This window comes from Trachypithecus francoisi, unplaced genomic scaffold, assembly GCF_009764315.1.
Source record: "Trachypithecus francoisi isolate TF-2019V2 unplaced genomic scaffold, Tfra_2.0 Lachesis_group5, whole genome shotgun sequence".
Lineage (NCBI taxonomy): Eukaryota > Metazoa > Chordata > Mammalia > Primates > Cercopithecidae > Trachypithecus > Trachypithecus francoisi.
Window position 1 is genome coordinate 132592135 of NW_022681470.1, and position 22329 is coordinate 132614463.

At 50.9% G+C, this 22329-nt stretch overlaps 1 protein-coding gene across 1 annotated transcript in view; it reads left to right on the forward strand.

The window, feature by feature from the left end:
• Positions 1–22329, forward strand: part of UNC13A (unc-13 homolog A) — a 95072-nt gene that overhangs the window by 36725 nt on the left and 36018 nt on the right. The window contains 16 exon segments of the mRNA XM_033200008.1: positions 299–407; positions 2571–2617; positions 6310–6388; positions 6553–6558; positions 6912–6983; positions 7244–7463; positions 8475–8702; positions 9835–9976; positions 10103–10272; positions 13246–13361; positions 14669–14832; positions 15559–15709; positions 16318–16386; positions 16701–16790; positions 17004–17138; positions 20124–20257. Coding sequence (XP_033055899.1) covers positions 299–407; positions 2571–2617; positions 6310–6388; positions 6553–6558; positions 6912–6983; positions 7244–7463; positions 8475–8702; positions 9835–9976; positions 10103–10272; positions 13246–13361; positions 14669–14832; positions 15559–15709; positions 16318–16386; positions 16701–16790; positions 17004–17138; positions 20124–20257 — 1932 coding nt within the window.

Consider the following 22329-nt stretch of genomic DNA (forward strand, 5'->3'; position numbering starts at 1 on the left):
GTTGTGACCTTAGGGGTTGCTGGGCTCAGAGAGGTCAAGATCCTGGGCAAATGGGGGGCCAGAGGGACTGGGCTGGTGAAAAGGAAGCTGGGGAACAGTGAAGTGTCAGGGAAGCATTGGGTGTGTGGGAAGGGGTGAGGGCACCGAGGCGGGCCAGGGGACACAGGTGGGTCCCAGTGTCTTTGAGGGATCAGAGATACCATGGGGAGCCATGCGTCACTTTCACAGCTGGAGGGTCGAGGGAAGGTCGGGAGTCACGGAGAGCCAGCCCGGAGCCTCATAGCGTTCCCTGCCTCAGTTTCAGGCCGAGAGAGGATGAGGAAGGCCAGGAGGGGCAGGACTCCATGTCCAGGGCCAAGGCCAACTGGCTGCGTGCCTTCAACAAGGTGCGGATGCAGCTGCAGGAGGTGAGTGACACGCCCAGCCATGCCCCTTCCACACTCAGCCAGGCCATACCCAATGCCACGCCCACACATGGTTTGGCCACACCCACACCTAAATTGGCCACGCCCAACACCCCACCTGTACCCAAGCCTAGCCTGGGCATGCCTAGTGCAGTCTGCACACTGTGCCCATGCCCCACCCACCCTGACCCTTCCTTAGCCACGCACACACACAGCCCAGGGTATCCCCATGGCCTGTCCACACTAGCCTGGCTATGCTCACTCTCAAACCCCACACCAAGTCTGGCCCCACCCATCCCCAGCCCAACCTCCTCCCCAGTGTCAGCCTGGGGTTTCTAAGTCAAGAGGGAGGAGAGAAAACTGGGGCTGAAACCGGGCTGAAGTCATGGTTAGGGATCAAGGTCAGGGTTAGTTCAGCTATCAAAGATCAGAGGTCAGGGTTAGAATTGGTGTTAGGCAAAGGGGTCAGTGCCTAGGGTCAAATTGGAAGTCATCGTCAGGGTTAGGGAAAGGTCTGGGGCCGGGTCAGTAGGGGAATAGGCATCAAGGGAAGGAATTAGCATCAGGGTCAAGGTGACTGTTCAGATGGGCAGCAGGATTGAGGCCATTCATTTATTCCTTCATTCAGCTCATCCTGGGCTGGGGACAGCTGTGTTGCTCTCCAGGGTTACCCTCCAAACTGCAGTAGGATTGGCAGGAGGAGATTCTAAACAGGCTTCCAGAGATTTAGACCATCAAATATCAGAGCCACAAAAATACCAAACGAAATTTCTTATCAGTTTTAAAATAGAAATCTATTTTTTGACTCAGCGATACATACATATGGTTCTAAATTAGACAAGTGGAAGAGTACACAGTGAAAAGGCTATTGGATAACTTTCACTAGGTCAAGAAATTAAATTGAAAAAAATAGCAGCTACTATTGGAACTATGTGATATACAAGAAAAACAAATTATGGAACTAGTAATATGACAAGAAAAAGACACATGGAGGGCTCTCTGGGTTTCATAGGAAAAGCATAAAAGTAATCCAAGGCAATCAGGAAAACTCCCTGGAGGAGATGACACTTAAGGAAAAGTGATATCCAAAATATTTCAGCAATATTTCAGGAGCTCACGCCTGTAATCCCAGCAATTTGGGAGGTTGAGGTGGGAGGATCACCTGAACTCAGGAGTTTGAGACCAGCCTGGGCAACATAGTGAGACCTCATCTCTAAAAGAAAAAAAAAAAATTCAGAGCTGGGCGTGGTGGCTCACGCCTGTAATCCCAGCACTTTGGGAGGCTAAGATGGGTGGATCGCCTGAGGTCAGGGGTTCAAGACCAGCCTGGCCAACATAGTGAAACCCCCATCTCTACTAAAAATACAAAAAATTAGCTAGGCGTGGTGGTGGGTGCCTGTAATCCCAGCTACTAGGGAGGCTGAGGCAGGAGAATCGCTTGAACCCAGGAGGCAGAGGTTGCAGTAAGCTGAGATTGCACCATTGCACTCCAGCCTAGGAACAAAAGGGAAACTCCATCTCAAAAATATTTCAGGAGCTGAGTGTGGTGGCTCGTGTGTATAGTCCCAGCTACTCAGGAGGCTGAAGCAGGAAAATATATGAGGCCAGGAGTTCAAGACCAGTCTGGGCAATATAGCAAGACCCTGTCTTTAAAAAAAACAAACACACCCTCAATATTTCAGAACAGAAGAGTACTGCCTGTCTTCCTCATAAGACACCCCCCCATGTTAACCCTTTAGTTACAAGATGGAGGGAGGTAGGGGATGTAGACCCCGGCTCTATGCTGAGACCTGAATGATAAATAGAGGCTGGTTGGCTGCAGAAAGTGGAAAGAGGTACAAGCTGAAGTCACAACTCCTGGAAAGGGCCCGGGGCCAGAGAGCAGATGAACAAGTGAGACTGTAGGGGGTTTAGGGAATAAGCAATGAAGAGACAGGTCCATTGAGGTGGTTGAAAGAAGGGAGCTTCTTTCTCCCCCAGTCCATCTTACAGATGGGCAAACTAAGGCCCAGAGATAGCCAGGGAACTTCCTAAAATCACTCAGCCAGGACTAGGACCCAGGCCATCTGACTCCCAGCCCAGAGGGGAGTCAGAAGTGGGTGCGGAGCCTGCTCTGGGAAGGGGAGGGACAGCCACACTGACCATATCTGTCTGTCTGTCCCACAGGCCCGGGGCGAAGGAGAAATGTCCAAATCTCTATGGTTCAAAGGCGGGTAAGTAATAGAACTGTGAACTGTGGGTGGAAGATTTGAACCCCGAGCCCAAAGCTGGTTTGCGCCTGAGGTTCAGTGCAGAGAGGATGGGGAGGGATTCCATTTAGAGAGAGGACAAATTGAGCTTGGGCAAAATATGTCACTTTCATAAGGCACACAACCACACACAGACGCAAAAGATAGTCATCTTTGAAGACAGGGCTGGGTGCAGTGGCTCATGCCTGTAATCCTAGCACTTTGGGAGGCCGAGGCAGGAGGATCATTTGAGGTCAGGAGTTCAAAACCAGCCTGGCCAATATGGTGAAACCCTGTCTCTACTAAAAATACAAAAATTAGCTGGGCATGGTGGCAGGCACCTGTAAACTCAGCTACACGGGAGGCTGAGGCAAGAGAATTACTTGAGCCCAAGAGGCAGAGGTTACGGTGAGCCGAGATCACACCACTGCCCTCGAACCTGGGTGACAGAGCGGGACACTGTCTCAAAAATAAACAAACAAATACATAGGTAAATAAATGTAAGATAAAGCAGATACTATTAGGAACTAGACATTACTGGGAAATATACACTATACATTTGTAATCCTGGAGCAAAATTTTTGCTTTGATTCTATTTTTAAATCTCTTTGATTATTGCTACAGTTGTGGGCTCTTTAATTAAAGATAGTTCTTTAGTCTTCAGTGGAGCATGTGGTCACATCTAACCTCTTATGTTATGGATTTTCAGGTTAGAGGATGCACAAGATATTTTTAAAATATGCTCAGGTTTTAAAATAGCAGCACGATAGTGACCTTCCTTGTACGTCCTTGGCAAACAGGCAGGGAGACAGCAGCTGGGATTGCTTAATAAATGGGCAGGTGCCCTAGCTTGAGAGCCTTGGATGCAGGGCCTGAAATGGGTATTCCTGTGCACATGATCACGTGATTTCTGAAGGGTGTCCTCTCAGGAGAAACCTGTCAGACAAGGGGAGGCTGCCGAGAAAAGATGTGGTTTTTTTTTTTTTTTTTTGAGACGGAGTCTCGCTGTGTCACCCAGGCTGAAGTGCAGTGGTGCCATCTCGGCTCACTGCAAGCTCCGCCTCCCGGGTTCACGCCATTCTCCCGCCTCAGCCTCCGAGTAGCTGGAACTACAGGCGCCCGCCACCTTGCCTGGCTAGTTTTTTGTATTTTTAGTAGAGACGGGGTTTACACCATGTTAGCCAGGATGGTCTTGATCTCCTGACCTCGTGATCCACCCGCCTCAGCCTCCCAAAGTGCTGGGATTACAGGCTTGAGCCACTGCGCCTGGCCAAAAAGATGTGGTTTAGGAGTCTCAAAGCCTCAGGTGGCTCCTGCAGAAAGCTTTGTAGGTTGAATAGCCCTGCAGGGCTTGTCTGGAGTCATTGGCTGCAGGCACCTATCTCATTGGCCAATGAAAACATTTTGGGGCCAGGCGTGGTGGCTCATGCCTGTAATCCAACACTTTGGGAGGCTGAACTACTGAAGCCTGATGTCAGGAGTTCAAGACCAGCCAGGTCGGCCGGGTGCAGTGGCTCATGCCTGTAATCCCAGCACTTTGGGAGGCCGAGGTGGGTGGATCACGAGGTCAGGAGATCGAGACCATCCTGGCTAACACGGTGAAACCCCATCTCTACTAAAAATACAAAAAATTAGCCAGGCGTGGTGGCGGGTGCCTGTAGTCCCAGCTACTTGGGAGGCTGACGCAGGAGAACAGCGTGAACCTGGGAGGTGGGGCTTGCAGTGAGCCGAGATCACGCCACTGCACTCCAGCCTGGGCAACAGAGCAAGACTCCGTCTCAAAAAAAAAAAAAAAAAAAAAAAAAAAAAAAGACCAGCCAGGCCAACATGACAAAACCCTGTCTCTACTAAAAAATACAAAAATTAGACAGGTGTGGTGGTGCATGCTTGTAACCCCAGCCACTTGGGAAGCTGAGGCAGGAGAATCGCTTGAGGCTAGGAGTTCAAGACCAGCCTGGGCAACATAGCGAGACCCCCATCTCTACAAAAAAAATTTTTTAGTTAGCTACGTGTGGGCCGGGTACAGTGGCTCATGCCTGTAATCCCAGCACTTTGGGAGGCGGAGGCGGGTGGATCACCTGAGGTCAGGAGTTTGAGACCAGCCTGGCCAACATGGTAAAATCCCATCTCTACTAAAAATACAGAAAATTAGTCAGGTGTGGTGGTGGGCACCTGTAATCCCAGCTACTTGGGAGGCTGAGACAGGAGAATTGCTTGAACCCAGGAGGCAGAGGTTGCAGTGAGCTAAGATCGTGCCATTGCATTCCAGCCTGGGTGACAGAGTGAGATTCCATCTTAAAAAAAAAAAAAAAAAAAAAAAAAAATTAGCTGGGTGTGGTGGCATACACCTGTGGTCCGAGCTACTCAGGAGGCTGAGGTGGGAGGACTGCTGGAGCCCAGGAGGTGGAGGCTACAGTGAGCCGTGATTGTGCCACTGCACTCCAGCCCGGGTGACAGAATGAGATCTTGTCTCAAAAGAAGTCTGGGCACGGTGGCTCACACCTGTAATCTCAGCACTTTGGGAGGCCAAGGTGGGTGGATTGCCTGAGGTCAGGAGTTCGAGACCAGCCTGGCCAACATGGTGATACCTTGTTTCTACTAAAAATACAAAAATTAGCCAGGCATGGTGGTGGGCACCTGTAATCCCAGCTACTTGGGGAGCTGAGGCAGGAGAATCGCTTAAACCCGGAAGGCGGAGGTTGCAGTGAGCCAAGAAAGGTTTCATATTTTATTTTATTTTATTTTTGATACAGAGTTTTGCTCTGTCACCCAGGCTGGATTGCAGTGGCACGATCTCAACTCACTGCAACCTCTGCCTCCCGGGTTCAAGCAATTCTCCTGCCTCAGCCTCTTGAGTAGCTGGGATTACAGGCATGCACCACCACACCCAGCTAATTTTTGTATTTTTAGTAGAGATGGGGTTTCACCATGTTGATCAGGTTGGTCTCGAACTCCTAACCTCAGGTGATCCACCTGCCTCGGCCTCCCAAAGTTCTGGGATTACAGGCGTGAGCCGCCACACCCGGCCTCATTTATATTTTAGTATGTTATTTAGATTCACCTTAATTCACGTTTTCATTCAAGGTGGGCAACTGCATCATCTCCCCATTTTTCAGATGAGGAGGTTGAGACCTGGTGTCTCCATTTCTTAGGACTGCTATCACAAAGTACCACAGCCGGGAGGCTTAAAACCACAGCAATGTATTCTCTCACAGTTCTGGAGGTCAGAAGTCTGAAATCAAGGCATTGGTAGGGCCACACTCCCTCTGAAATCTGTAGAAGAGAACTCCTCCCCTGCCTCTTCTAGCTTCTAGTTTGCTTGAAATCCTTGGCCACTGAGTACTGGTTTGTAGATACATCACTCTTTGCCTCAGCCGTCATGCAGCCGCCTTTTCCCCATGTATCTCTTCTTCTAAGGGCACCAGTCATATTAGATTAAGCGTCTACCCTACTCCAGTATGATCTTATCTTAATTAATTCATCTGCAACAACCCCATTTCCAAATAAAGTCACCTTCTGAGGTAGTGGGGGTTAGGGCATCAACATATCTTTTTCTTGCGGGACCCAATTCAACCCTTTAACACCTGTGGAGGTTGAGTATTCTCTCCAGGGCTTGAGTGATGTCTCTGTGAGGAATAGGGACATCTGGGCCCTCAATGTCCCTCGGTGTCTTACAGCCCAGGGGGTGGTCTCATCATCATCGACAGCATGCCAGACATCCGCAAGAGGAAACCTATCCCACTCGTGAGCGACCTGGTAAGCACCCTCGTCCCTTACTCCCCGAGCAGAGTAGGCCTGCTATAAGCAGTACACAACCTGTGGAACTGCCCATGGTCAACCTGGGGTTGGGGACTAGCTAAGAATTCTCTGAGACTAATGTAATCTGATTTCTACCCTCACGTGCTGCATGGACACTTCAGGCCATGGTGAGTGATGACAACATGGGCCCCTTGGGGTCTTCTCCCCAAACTCCCCCACTGGGATCTTCTAACAGGCCCCCAATTCATGGATTCTGGGGGAACCTTGCCATGTCCCACTATGTTGCATGCTGTGAGTCAGGGGTGTGGGGCTGCTCACTTTTCAGGGTCCCTTCTAACTCAAAGCCTCTGTCACCTCCTAATTCTTTGTTGGGTCTGGCCCGGATGCTCTCGGTGACCTGTTTTCAATTTGCGGTTGTGGCTTCAAAATGTGGCTGCTGGCCCCATCCGTGGCTGTGAACTCTCCCGGTGGTAATCTCATGGATGTCAACCCTGGACTCCCTCTTCTGTGACCTCCCTAGTCCCTGGTCCAGTCCAGGAAAGCGGGCATCACCTCGGCCTTGGCCTCCAGCACATTGAACAACGAGGAGCTGGTGCGTGGGGCACCCCTTTTTGCCCGGGTCAGGGATGGACTGGGCTGGGAGCTTCTGGAATTGTCCAAGCCTCTGTGGGTCCCTGGGAAGAGGAGGGGTGTGTGTGTGACACAGACTGGCAGAAGGCAGCGGGGATTCCGACAGCATGGAGGCCGGGGAGGGTCTGGAACTTTACCGCGTTCAGTGCTGGGGCAGAGTGGGGCAGGACAGGGACAGCGCCAGGTTAGCCCCCACAAACCGCATCCCCTCCCTCCCTGCAGAAAAACCACGTTTACAAGAAGACCCTGCAAGCCTTAATCTACCCCATCTCGTGCACGACGCCACACAACTTCGAAGTGTGGACGGCCACCACGCCCACCTACTGCTACGAGTGTGAGGGGCTGCTGTGGGGCATCGCGAGGCAGGGCATGCGCTGCACGGAGTGTGGTGTCAAGTGCCACGAGAAGTGCCAGGACCTGCTCAACGCCGACTGCCTGCAGCGTGAGCGCAGGGCCTGAACGCAGGGCCGCGGGTTGGCGTGGGGAGCCCCCGGGCTTGCATGGCAGGGAAAGGCTGAAGGGGCAAGGCGATGGGTAGGGCACCATGGGGCGGGGCAAGGGGCGGGGCGTCGTGAGGCAGGGGAGGGACTGAGGGTGGGGTTAAATGGGCAGGACTCCCTGGGGGCAGGGCTAGGGGGACGAGCGATGCGGAAAGAAACTGGGAGGATGTCAGAGAGGAATGGGGCAGGGCTCAGGGACTAGCTAGGTTGTGCAAAGGACAGGCTTAGTGAGAAGAGGCAGCTCCCCTGGATAAAATGGGTTAGCTAGGGGTAGCTCTGAGAGGAAGAGGGGCTCAGAGAGGGAAGGGGTTCAGACTGCGAGAGGACTGTGGAGGAGGGGGGTTGGAAGGGGGAGGAGACTCAGAGGAGGTGGGACCAAGAGAAAGGGAGGGGTCTCAGAGAAGGAAGGGGCTCAGAAATGTGGAGGGGACTCACAGGGGCTCAGAAATGTGGAGGGGACTCACAGGGGTGGAGATCAGAGATGCGGAGGGGATTCAGAGGAGTGGAGCTCAGACAGGCAGCGGAACTCAGAAGAGTGGGACTCAGAGAGGGGTCCGGAGACTCATAGTTGTGGGACTCAGAGAGGGGGCGGAGACTCAGAGGGTGAGACGCAGAGGGGGCGGGGACTCAGAGGGGTGGGACGCAGGGAGGGGGCGGGGACTCAGAGGGGTGGGGCTTAGGGAGAGGCTTAGAGGGGTGGGGCTCCAAAAACCTGTGGGGACTCCAAGGGGTGGGGGGCAGAGAAGGGACATGGGGACTCAGAGGAGCATGGCTCTAAGAGGAGGTAAAAGGGTGAAGGGTCTGGGTAGGGGGTACAGAGAGTAGGTAGGAAACCAGCTTCAGGGGGTGACACCTGAGTCCCTGCAGTTGATGAGTGGGGGCGGGGCTCTCACTTTGGTGAGGAGCCACTAGGCAGGGGCGCTGGGGTCAGCGCCGGCCTCGGGCGTCCTCAGGGGCTGCGGAGAAGAGCTCCAAGCACGGGGCGGAGGACCGGACGCAGAACATCATCATGGTGCTCAAGGACCGCATGAAGATCCGGGAGCGCAACAAGCCCGAGATCTTCGAGCTCATCCAGGAGATCTTCGCGGTGACCAAGACCGCGCACACGCAGCAGATGAAGGCGGTCAAGCAGAGCGTGCTGGACGGCACGTCCAAGTGGTCCGCCAAGATCAGCATCACCGGTGAGGGGACGTGGGCCGCCACAGGGCCCCTCCTTCTCCACCCTCTGAGACCTGTCTCATGCCCTGTCCCATGGCCGGGTCCCTCTCCTTTGCAGCGTGCACTCAGTCTCGTGCATTCCATCCTATCTCCGCGTGTGCAAGCATGTGGGGGGACATGCGTGCCTCCAAACGCCTGTTCATGGCGCTGTATCTGGGTGCGTCTTGGATGGTGCCCTCCAGAGTGAGACCCCAAGAAGAGGAATTGAGGGTGCATAGTTGATCTGGAAAGTGACCCCAGAAAGTCCTGGTGAGGGGCAAGGACTTGAGACAGGGATGGAAGGAGTCCTGAAGGCGATGCCTTGAGCAGACAATGCTATGGGCAACGGGCTCAGCCCATCCTGGGGCCATTGGGGACAACGTTGAGCATGCAGCTCAGTGTGACCCCACTCAGGGGTGAGGATACTGGCATTTCTCCACACCCAGCCTCATGTGGGTTTCCCCATAAACAGACCCCAGGATGAGGATTTCAGGGTATGTGGGTTATCCAGTGGGTGACCCCAGGATGGAGCTGGGGTGGTGAGTCAGGAAGGGAAGGCACCCTGCAGGGGGCGCTAACAAGCAGGAGCTATCGGAGACAATGGGTTCTTGTGAGTGTCTGACCTCAGAGAGTTCACACCTGAGAGAGGTCCTACCCATGCGGAAGGCAGCTGGGGCACCTTCCCATCCTTCATGGGTTGGGAGCTCCCTCCCAGCACTTTGGGAGGCTGAGGCTGAGGCAGGTGGATCACCTGAGGTCCGGAGTTCGAGACTGGCCTGGCCAACATGGTGAAACCCCATCTCCACTAAAAAACACAAAAAAATTAGCCGGATGCGGTGGCACGTGCGTGTAATCCCAGCTACTTGGGAGACTGAGGCAGGATAATTGCTTGAACCTGGGAGGCAGAGGTTGCACTCCAGCCTGGGCAACGAGCAAAACTCAGTCTCAGAAACAAACAAACAAAAAACCTCTCTAGCAAGCCCAGCGTGCCCTGCCATTGCTCTCCAGCCATGCTGCAGGCGTCCCAATTATCAGCCTGTAGTGTGTGGCAGTGACTGTTCCCAGCATGCCTCGCTCCTAGAGTGCACACCTGTGTATGCCCTCTGTGTCTTCCAGTGGTCTGTGCGCAGGGCTTGCAGGCAAAGGACAAGACGGGATCCAGTGACCCCTACGTCACCGTCCAGGTCGGGAAGACCAAGAAACGGACAAAAACCATCTATGGGAACCTCAACCCGGTGTGGGAGGAGAATTTCCACTTGTAAGTGCCTGGCTAGGTCCCTGGCCCCGTGTGGGGCACCCTGCTGGGGCAGCCAAAAGAGGGCTGCAAGCACAGGACTCACACTGGCCACCTGACCCCCGCCTCTGCCTCCTCCTCCTACCACAGTGAATGTCACAATTCCTCCGACCGCATCAAGGTGCGCGTCTGGGACGAGGATGATGACATCAAATCCCGCGTGAAACAGAGGTTCAAGAGGGAATCTGACGATTTCCTGGGGCAGACGATCATTGAGGTGCGGACGCTCAGCGGCGAGATGGACGTGTGGTACAACCTGGGTGAGAGAAGCTGGGTTCTGAAGGGGGTGGGGACGGGTCCCAGGGATCCAGCCAGAACTGGAGCCCATGAAGAGCGGAGAGATGAGTTCTCAGGAGGAGTTTGGTCGAGGACCATAATCTGATGGGGGAGCCAGGGTCTAGGAGCCCAATATGATGGGAGCAGGAAGCACCCATTCCAGGAGGGTGAGCAGAGCCCAGAAACCTCTTAGTTCAGCTTAGAAGGGAGGGTGGGGGCAGAATCTCCATGTCTAATGGGGGAGGCAAGAAGCAAGAACTGGGAATCCTAGTCTGAGGGGAGAGACAGAGACCTAGGAACCAAATCTAAGAAAGAAGATTGAGCTAAATTTAAGAATCCTGGCTGGGGCCAGGCATGGTGGCTCACACCTGTAATCCCAGCACTTTGGGAGGCTAAGGCAGGCGGATCACATGAGGTCAGCGGTTCGAGACCAGCCTGGCTAACATAGTGAAACCTCGTCTGCACTAAAAATACAAAAATTAGTCTGGCGTGGTGTTGGGTGCCTGTAGTCCCGGCTACTCAGGAGGCTGAGGCAGGAGAATTGCTTGAACCCAAGAAGAGGAGGTTGCAGTGAGCTGAGATCATGCCACTGCACTCCAGCCTAGGCAACAAGAGCAAAACTCGCTCTCAAAAAAAAAAAAAAAAAAGAATCCAGGCTGGGGGCGCCAGGCAGTGGCTCACATCTGCAATCCTATCACTTTGGGAGGGTGAGGGAGGCCAGTCACTTGAGTCCAGGAGTTCGAGACCAGCCTGGGCAACATAGTGAAACCCCATCTCTATAAAAGATACAAAAATTAGCTAGGCGGGGTGATACTCACCTGTGTTCCCAGCTACTCTGGAGGCTAAGGTGGGAGGATCACCTGAGCCTGAGAGGTAAAGACTGCAGCGAGCTGTGATCGTACTGCTGCACTCCAGCCTGGGGAACAGAAACCCTTTCTCAAAAAACGAATATGGCCAGGTGCAGTGTCTCATGCCTATAATCCCAATAGTTTGGGAGGCTGAGGCAGGCAGATCACTTGAGGTCAGGAGTTTGAGACCAGATTGTCCAACATGGCGAAACCCTGTCTCTACTAAAAATAACAAAAATTAGCCAGGCATGGTGGCACGTGCCTGTAATCCCGGCTACTGGGGAGGCTGAGGCAGGAGAATCGCTTGAACCCAGGAGGCAGAAGTTGCAGTAAGCCGAGATCAAGCCATGCACTCCAGCCTGGGCAAAAAAGGGAGACTCTGTCTCAAAAAAAAAAGAAAAAAAATGGAATCCAGACTGGGCATGGTGGCTCCCACCTGTAATCCCAACACATTGGTTGGGTGGCTGAACTGGGAGGATCACTTGAGCCCAGGAATTTGAGACCAGCCTGGGCAACACAGCAAGGCCTTTGTCTCCATAAAAAAAAAAAAAAAAAATAGCTGGGTGTGGTGATGCGTGCCTGTAGTCCCAGCCACTTGGGAGGCTGAGGTGGAAGCATCATTTATGCCTGGGAGGTTGAAGCTACAGTGAGCTATGATCATGCCACTGCACTCCAGTCTGGGTGACGGAGCGAGACTCTGTGTGCCCCCGACCCCCCACCACAAGAAAATAATCCAGTCTAAAGAGGGAGGTATTGTTTGGGAATCCTAATCTGAGATGGCTGCTACAGATCCAAGAACCCTGTGTAAAGAAGTTGAGGCCGGACGCGGTGGCTCACGCCTGTAATCCTAGCACTTTGGGAGGCTGAGGCAGGCGGATCACGAGGTCAGGAGATCGAGACCATCTTGGCTAACATGGTGAAACCCCGTCTTACAAAAAAATTAGCCGGGTGTGGTGATGGGCGCCTGTAGTCCCAGCTTCTCAGGAGGCTGAGGCAGGAGAATGGCGTGAACCCGGGAGGCCGAGCTTGCAGTGAACCGAGATTGCACCACTGCACTCCAGCCTGGGCGACGGAGTGAGACTCTGTCTCAAAAAGAAGTTGAGTAGAATCTGGGGAGTCCAATCTAATGGAGGAGGCGGGGTGTGTGAGCCTAATCTGAGGGGGTAGAAAGGACCCAGCCTGAGAGAGGTGAGCAGAGCCTGGAAACCTCTTAGGTTGGAGGACATCTAGCTATCCCATTCTGATGGGGGAGGCGGGAGAAAAGACCAGGGGTCCTAGTCTGAGGAGAGAGGGACAGACCCAGGAACCGTGTCTAAGATGTGTAGTCTCTGGGGAGCATGATTTGATGGGGGAGGCAGGGCCTGGGAGCTCAGACTGGCAAAGAAGCAGGGCCTACGGCTGCTAGTTTAAGGAGGGAGGCACCTACCCAGGAACTTGATCTGTGTGAGGAAGCAAGGTCTGGGATCCTTGTTTGAAGGGAGAGATAGGGCTTAAGGAATTCTAGCCTAAGCGGGGAGGCTTAAGCCTAGGGAGCCAATCAGAAGAGAGACACCAAGCCCTTCGTTTCCAGAAGTCTGGGAGGACTACAGAATTGTGCATCTATTAAAAATTGCCTTGGGAGGCCGAGGCGAGCGGATCACCTGAGGTCAGGAGTTCAAGACCAGCCTGGCAAACATGGTGAAACCCCGTCTCTACTAAAAATAAAAAATTAGCTGGATGACAGATCTCAAAAAAAAAAAAAAAAAAAATTTGCCTATGGCTGGCCGGGTGCGGTGGCTCATGCCTGTAATCCAGTACTATGGGAGGCTGAGACAGGTGGATCAGCTGAGGTCAGGAGTTTGAGACCACCCTGGCAAACATGGTGAAACCCCGTCTGTACCAAAAGTACAAAAATTAGCCAGGTGTGGTGGCAGGCACCTGTAATTCCAGCTACTCGGGAGGCTGAGACAGGAGAATCGCTTGAACCCAGGAGGTGGAGGTTGCAGTGAGCTGAGATTGCCCCACTGCACTGTAACCTGGGCGACAAGAGCAAGACTCTGTCTCAAAAAAAAAAATTGCCCATGGCTATAGTGGGAAGTTCTGACGCTGTCATCCTTTTCTGCCCTGCAGACAAGCGAACTGACAAATCTGCTGTGTCAGGTGCCATCCGGCTCCACATCAGTGTGGAGATCAAAGGCGAGGAGAAGGTGGCCCCATACCATGTCCAGTACACCTGTCTGCATGAGGTGAGGTTCATTGCTTGGCCCCTCCCATACCATCTCCACTCACCATTCCTGCCTGCCCGGCTCTTCCTCTTTCTGGCCACACTATCCACACTCTCCTGGCCTTCTGAGACTGCCCGCCATGCCATTCCCTTTACCTGGAAAACTCCTCACTATCCATCACAGTCCAGATTCAGCGTCACCTCCTCTGGGAAGCCCTCCTTGGCCTCCAGGTTGACTCTCACTACTCACCATCAGGTTCTTCTTTCTATTCCAGCCCTAACCACTGAGGATTGGGCTGTTTGTGTCTGGGTATGTCTCCTCCAGCTGCCTGGGGTTCCTGGAAAGAACTGTATCCCCAGGAACTAGTTTGTTGAATGAATGCTGGTGAATTAATCAATGATTGAATAGATGAATGAGTGATGAGTAGATAAAAGGATGGATGGAGAGATGGGTGAGTACATGGATGGATAGATGGATGAGTGGGTAGATTCATGGCTAGATGGATGATGGATCGATTATCAGATGGATGGATATGTGATTGAACTATTGAAAGTATAGATGTGTGGAAGGGTGAATTTGGGGGTAATTGTTAGATGATGGATGGGGATAGATGAATGATGGATGGATAACTTGATGAGTGGATAGATAGATTGCTGTATAGATAGTTGAATGGGTGGATAGATGAGATGTTGGATGAGCAGAGTAAGATGTATTGGATGGGATGGATGGAAGTGTGGTTGAGTTATTAGAAGGAAGGTTGAGTAGATAGGTGAACTTGTTGATAGTCAGATGGGTAGATAGGTGGATGGATGGATGGATGGATGGATGGATGGATGGATGTACAGGCAGATGGACAAATGGATGAATGGGTGGGTGGGTGGGTGGATGAATGGAAGGATGTGTGGTTAAACTATTGCAAGTATTGATAAGTGGGTTCATAATTTATGAGTATTTAGCTGGATGGTTGTGAGTAGTTGGTGGACAGATGAGGAATAGATGGATGGATGGATAAATTGATGGGTGGATAGGTGGTTGGTTGTATGGAAGAATGCATGATTGGACAGGTGGATTAAGTTGTGGATCAATGTATGAGATGGATGGATGGATGGGTGGATGGATGTGTGGTTGAACTACTGAAAGGTTTGAAGAGTGGATGGGTGAAATTTGGGGTAGTTAGATGGGTGGGTGTGTGGATGGATGAAACAGTAGATGAATGAATTAATGAATAAACAGGCAGATGGATGACGTAATCTGCCCCAGACCCTGGGATCTCTGACCCCTGGCGATTGCTTGCCCTCTCCATGACACTTTCTCTCCCATGGTGGCAGAACCTGTTCCACTTTGTGACCGACGTGCAGAACAATGGGGTTGTGAAGATCCCGGATGCCAAGGGCGACGATGCCTGGAAGGTTTACTATGATGAGACAGCCCAGGAGATTGTGGACGAGTTTGCCATGCGCTACGGTGTTGAGTCCATCTACCAAGCCATGACGTGAGGCTGCAGGCTGGGGTGCAGGAAACAAGAGGGAGGTCACCAAGTGGGCACTGGCAGGTCTGGGTTGGGAGGGATTCTCAGGGGGAGGATCCAGAGAGGCAGTGGGCATGGTGGGCGGGGGGTTCGTAATTTCTCTGGAGATCAGGACGGCATTGTGGTTGACACCTGGAGTGACATGGAAGAGAAGGAGGAGTTAGAAGCAGAGATAGAGGCTGGGGATGGTGGCTTAAGCCTGTAATCCCAGCATTTTGGGAGGCCGAGGTGGGCAGATCACTCCAGGTCCAGGAGTTCAAGACCAACCTGGCCAACATGGTGAAACCTCATCTCTACTAAAAGTACAAAAGTTATCCAGGTGTGGTGGCGTGCCCCTATAATCCCAGCTACTCGGGAGGTTAGGGTGGAAGAATCGCTTGAACCCGGGTGGCGGAGGTTGCGGTGAGCCGAGATTGTGCCACTAAACTCCAGCCTGGGTGACAGAGTGAGACTTCATCTCAAAATAAGTAAATGAATAAATAAATAAGAAGCAGAGTTAGAGCAATTCAAATGGATATAAAGATGGAGGGGAGAGGAGATGCAGAGACCCAAAGGACAGAATCAGGCAGGGGATGGTTTGGGAGGTGATGGAGACCCACTCACAGATGCTGTCTTAGAGGCATTCTAGAGGGGAACTTGGTCCATCCCAGCTGGACCCCTGGCCCAGTGCCTCCTGCTTCCTCTCTCCAGCCACTTTGCCTGCCTCTCCTCCAAGTATATGTGCCCGGGGGTGCCTGCCGTCATGAGCACCCTACTCGCCAACATCAATGCCTACTATGCGCACACCACCGCCTCCACCAACGTGTCTGCCTCTGACCGCTTCGCCGCCTCCAACTTTGGGGTCAGTCCTGGGGACTGGGACTGGAGAATGAGGGAGAGCCCAACTTTATGCCAGTCAGATCTGATGTGACTCCTGGGTCCCCAGTCTAGACCAGACTGCTGTGTGACTTTCCACCAATCACTTCCCGTCTCTGAGCCTCCATTTACTCCTCTGTAGATTGCTATAGAATGGAGGCTGGATGCGGTGGCTCATGTCTGTAATGCCAGCGCTTTGGGAGGCTGAGGCGGGTGGATCACCTGAGGCCAGGAGTTCGAGACCAGCCTGGCCAACATGGTGAAAACCCGTCTCTACTAAAAATACAAAAGAAAATTAGCCGGGGGTGGTGGCCTGTGCATGTAGTCCCAGCTACTTGGGAGGCTGAGGCAGAAGAATTGCTTGAGCCTGGGAGTCAGAGGTTGCAGTGAGCCAAGATTGCGCCACTACATTCCAGCCTGGGCAACAGAGCAAGACTCTGTCTCAAAAAAAAAAAAAAAAAAAAGAATACTATAGAGTGGAAATGGACATTACAAGGGTGGTGGATGAGGTATACTTAGTGTACAGTAGGAGCTCAGCCAGTATGGTGGCCATGTCCTGCTCCATCCATCCTCCCTTCTCCCCTTCCTCCTCAGAAAGAGCGCTTCGTGAAACTCCTGGACCAGCTGCATAACTCCCTGAGGATTGACCTCTCCATGTACCGGGTAGGAAGTGCATGCAGGAGGATTTGCTCACCCTGTGCACGTGTGTGTGCCTGGAGGGTAAAGCTACCAGCAGGTGTGTGCATGGGAGGACCCATCTTCACGTGTACGGTGTGTTCCTCTAGCGTGTGTGCACCTGCATGGGCACTACCTGCCCTAATGTGCTTGGTGCATCCAAGCAGATCCCCAGTTGCTTCAAGGTGCTCTAATCAACCCCCAGCCTGAAACCGGGAAGCCTTTGTATCCCCCTGAAAAGCAGTCTCCCATCCTCCCCCAACCTTCTTCCATAACCCCACCTCTCTTCCTGCTTCCAACAGAATAACTTCCCAGCCAGCAGCCCGGAGAGACTCCAGGACCTCAAATCCACTGTGGACCTTCTCACCAGCATCACCTTCTTTCGGATGAAGGTAGGAAAGGATCCAGTTGCATTTGCCCTTCAAGGAAGGTTCTCTAGGATTCTCAGTTCCAGGACAAGTGACATTCCTCCTGGAGGGTGGCAGCCTTCTCAGTAACCTTCCTTCATACTACTTCATTTCCTTAAACCCAAAATGACTTGCAGTCACTTCCTGGGGACCTCCTGTCGCAGCTGTGGCCGCCTGTGCCTCTTTCCCTCCCTTCAGGTACAAGAACTCCAGAGCCCGCCCCGAGCCAGCCAGGTGGTAAAGGATTGTGTGAAAGCCTGCCTTAATTCTACCTACGAGTACATCTTCAACAACTGCCATGAACTCTACAGCCGGGAGTACCAGACAGACCCGGTGAGACTCCAGATGGGTCGAGGGAACAGTGGCGCTAACTAGATACAGGCTTAAGTCCCAGCACTGCCTCTTCATGAGGGATTTAACTCTTCTGAACCTCAGTATCTTATTCTGCAAAATGGGGTCATTAACCCACATCTCAGGATTAGGGAGAAGAGTTCATGAGCTATAAGTTTTTTTGTTTTGTTTTTTTTTTTTGAGACGGATCTAGCTCTGTCACCCAGGCTGGAGTGCAGTGGCGTGATCTCAGCTCACTGCAAGCTCCGCCTCCCGGGTTCACGCCATTCTCCTGCCTCAGCCTCCCGAGTAGCTGGGACTACAGGCACCCGCCACCACGCCTGGCTAATTTTTTGTATTTTTTGGTAGAGACGGGGTTTCACCATGTTAGCCAGGATGGTCTCGATCTCCTGACCTGGTGATCCGCCCGTCTCGGCCTCCTAAAGTGCTGGGATTACAGGCGTGAGCCACCGCGCCCGGTCGTGAGCTATAAGTTTAGATAAAATATAGTAGGCAGTCAGTACACTTGGCTGCATAGTTGAGTTTGGCATTAAAAAATTGCTTTTTTTAGGCTGGGTGCAATGGCTCAAGCCTGTAATCCCAGCACTTTGGGAGGCCGAGGCAGGTGGATCACGAGGTCAGGAGATCAAGAACATCCTGGCTAACATGGTGAAACCCCGTCTCTACTAAAAATACAAAAAACTAGCCGGGCGTGGTGGCGGGCGCCTGTAGTCCCAGCTACTCGGAGGCTGAGGCGGGAGAATGGCGTGAATCTGGGAGGCGGAGCTTGCAGTGAGCCGAGATCGCGCCACTGCACTCCAGCCTGGGCGACACAGCGCGACTCCGTCTCAAAAAAAAAAAAAATTGCTTTTTATGAGATGAAGCTTCATTCTTGCTGCCCAGGCTGGAGTGCAGTGGTATGATCTCAGTTCACTGCATCCTCCGCCTCCCAGGTTTAAATGATTCTCCTGCCTCAGCCTCTCAAGTAGCTGGGATTATAGGTGCCCACCACCACGCCTAGCTAATTTTTTGTATTTTTAGTAAAAATGGGGTTTCACCATGTTGGCCAGGCTGGTCTCGAACTCCTGACCTCAGATGATCCACCTGCCTTGGTCTCCCAAAGTACTGAGATTATAGGCATGAGCTACCACGCCCAGCCTGGCATAAAAATTTATGTCTGGCATACAGTCACTGTTCAGTAAATGTTGAGTTAAATTGAATTTATTTATTATTTATTTATTTATATTGAGATGGGGTCTCACTCTGTTGCCCAGGTTGGAGTGCAGTGATGCAATCATAGCTCACTGCAGCCTTGACCTCCCAGGCTCAAGTGGATCCTCCCACCTCAGCCTCCCAAGTGGCTGGGACTATAGGCATGCGCCACCATGGCAGGCTAATTTTTGTATTTTTGTAGAGATGGCATCTCACTATGTTGCCCAGGCTGGTCTCCTGGGCTCAAGTGATCCTCCTGCCTCAGCCTCCCAAAGTGCTGAGATTACAGGCATGAGCCACCACTTGTAAGGAGCTTATAGCCTATCATGAGGGAAACATGTACAGACTGGAAATTTACAAACAGGTATGGTTAGTATTGAGATAGTGGGATCTCAGGAGGCTGTGGGAGCTGGAGGCAGCCCCTACCTAGGTTCTGATAGGATATAACACATAAGCTATGTTCAGTTCAATTTGATTTCATTCTGTTCCTTTACATTCAGTTGACTACAGTTGGAATCAGTCTTGCTCTCATTTGAACTGAGTTGAGGTGAACTGGATTAAATTAGATTGTTTACTTCAATCATAATCAGTTTAGTTCTATTTATTTCTATTTGGTTGACTTAAGTTAAAATTGTTCTTGACAAATTAGTGAGCCAGGCTGGGCTCAGTGGCTCACACCTGTAATGTCAGCACTTTGGGAGGCTGAGGCAGGAGGATCCCTTGAGGCCAGGAGCTCAAGATCAATTTGGGCAACATAACGAGACCCTATCTTTGCAAAATATACAAAAATGAGCCAGGTATGGTGGCACACGTGTAGTCCTGGCTACTTCGGAGGCTGAGGTGGGAGGATCACTTGAGCCCAGGAGTTTGAGTCTATGTTGAGCCATGATTGCACCACTGCACTCCAGCCTGGGTGACAGAATGAGACCCTGTCTCTTGAAAGAAAAAAAAAAAAAAATAGTGAGCAGAACTAAGTTGGTTGATTGCACTGAGTTTTATTGAGTACAAATTCATTCATTTCCATTTAGTTCATTTACAGTCAAGTCAGGTTGTTCTCAACTGGGTTAAATTGTCTTGAGTTAGGATGAACTGGGTTTTTGGATTAGATGCAATTGATTTCAGTTGAATTGAGTTGAATTGGGCTAATTTCAGCTGATTGCACTCATTTCCATTGATTAACAAAAGTTGGGTTGAATTGCCCTGCGTATGTGAGGTTGGATTTAGGTAGGTAGAATCGGATTGGGTTGACTTGGGTAGAGTTCAGTTCAAGTTGATTTATTTCCATTATTTTGATTTGAGTTGATGTTGATCTTAGACAAGTTGATTAGGTTCAATCCAATGGAGTTCATTTGAGTTTAATTCAATCCAGTTAGGTTGAATTGCACTCCATTCAGCGTAATTGGCCCCAGTTCAATTCCATTGATTTAACTCTGAGGAAGAACTTACTTCCGTTAAGCTAATTGGGCTTGATTTGCATTCATTTCATTTCCATTTGGTTTAGTGGAGCTGGGTTTGTTCAACTAAATTTGATTTCATTTATTTCCATTCAGTTTTAGAGTGGAGTCTAAAAATCTTAAGCTTTATCAAGCTGCATCGACATGAGCTCTGTTTGGGCCAGTTTATGAGTTCAGTTCCTCTCTATATAGACTTCTTACATGAACCGTATACATGTTAATAGGATGTATTCCTCAACAACCTCATGTTCTTCAGTAATAAACTGACCGAGACACCAACCTCTGGACCCCCTATAACCGAGATCTCCACTGCCCATTTCAGGCCAAGAAGGGGGAAGTTCCCCCAGAGGAACAGGGGCCCAGCATCAAGAACCTCGACTTCTGGTCCAAGCTGATTACCCTCATAGTGTCCATCATTGAGGAAGACAAGAATTCCTACACTCCCTGCCTCAACCAGTGAGTTGCGTATCTGCGTAGTTGAATTATCTGGGTGTCATCGTGTGTTCGTATACAACTTTGTGTCTTGCGTGTCAAGGTGATTTTCTCTAATTACATAAATGTGCACCTGGGGGTAGTTGTGGGTCTGATTGTGCCTGTGCAAAATTCAAATATGGGTACAATTTGCAAACAGAAACATAAAATTGTGTGTATGTTCACAATCACTGGTATAATCAGACATGTATTTGGTGTGTATTCATTTGCATGAATAACAGTGTGTACATGTGTAATTTTGTGTGTGTGTGTAGGTTAATTAATAATAATGTTGCTCGGCCGGGTGCGGTGACTCACGCCTGTAATCCCAGCACTTTGGGAGGCCGAGGCGGGCAGATCACAAGGTCAGGAGATCGAGACTGTCCTGGCTAACAAGGTGAAACCCCGTCTCTACTAAAAATACAAAAAAATAGCCGGGCATGGTGGTGGGTGCCTGTAATCCCAGCTACTCGGGAGGCTGAGGCAGGAGAATGGTGGGAATTCAGGAGGCGGAGCTTGCAGTGAGCCAAGATCGCACCACCCACTCCAGCCTGGGCGACAGAGCAAGACACTGTCTCAGAAAAAACGAATAATAATAATAATAATAATGTTGCTCAAGTATTACTATGTGCTACCCTAACACATATTGTACATTTAAATTGCATTATATCTTACACATGTGGATGTAAGCAATTTTGTATATTGTGGTCAATGGGTTTTGGGTTTAATTTGTATATGTGTAAAATTGTTGAATGCACTTCAACATACAATATTGTACAATATACAATATTGTGTATTGTGTATGAATATGTGCACCATTTTCGTTTGTGGATTTATATGTCTGTAGTATTTTCATCTGTGTTAGCTGAATAGGCTCCTGTGTTCTATTTCTCCGCCAGATGAGTGCTAGAGAGGACTCTAGCTTTGGGGTGTTAACATATCCTGATTAGGGAATTAAGATCAGGGATTTGGATGGACTGAAGCGTGGGTGGATGAATGGATGGATTAATAAACAGATGGGGTCGGGCACGGTGGCTCTCACTTGTAATCCCAGCACTTTGGGAGGCCAAGGCGGGTGGATCATTTGAGGTCAGGAGTTCGAGACCAGCCTAGCCAACATGCTGAAACCCCGTCTTTACTAAAAATACAAAAATTAACCGGGCGTGGTGGTACATACCTGTAATCCCAGCTACCGGGAGGCTGAAGCAGGAGAATTGCTTGAACCCAGGAGGCAGAGGTTGCAGTGAGGTGAGATTGTGCCACTGCCCTCCAGCCTGGGGTGACAGAGCAAGACTCTATCTATCTCTAAATAAATAAATAAATAAATAACAGATGGACAGATAGATTGGTAGAAGGATGACTGTGTGGATAAACGAATGGATGGGCCGGGCATGGCGGCTCACGCTTGTAATCCCAGCACTTTGGGAGGCCGAGGCAGGAGCATCACCTGAGGTCAGGAGTTTGAGACCAACCTGGCCAACATGGCAAAACCCCATCTCTACTAAAAATACAAAAAATTAGCTGAGCATGGTGACTCACACCTGTAGTCCCAGCTGCTTGGGAGGCTGAGTCACGTGAATCATTTGAACCAAGGAGGTGGAGGCTGCACTGAGCTGAGATTGCACCACTGCACTCCAGCCTGGGTGACAGAGTGAGACTCTGTCTCCAAAAAAAAAAAAAAAAAGGATGGATGGATGATGGATGGATGGATGGACAGATGGGTGGGTAAATGGATGGGTGGATAGCTGGATAAGTGAGTAAACAAATGGATAGAGGGATGGATGGATAAGTGGATGGATGAATAGATAGATGGGTCATTTAATGCATGGGTGGATAGTTGTATGAGTGGGTGAATGAATGGATGGAGGGATGGATAAATAAGTGGATGATGGAAGGATGGATGGATAGATGGGTAGGTATACAGATGGATAGTTGGATGAATGGGTGGAGGGATAGATGAATGAACAGATAGATGGGTGGTTGAGTGGATGGATGAATGAGTGAATGAATGGATGGAGGGATGGATGGATGAATAGATAAATGGATAGGTGAACAGA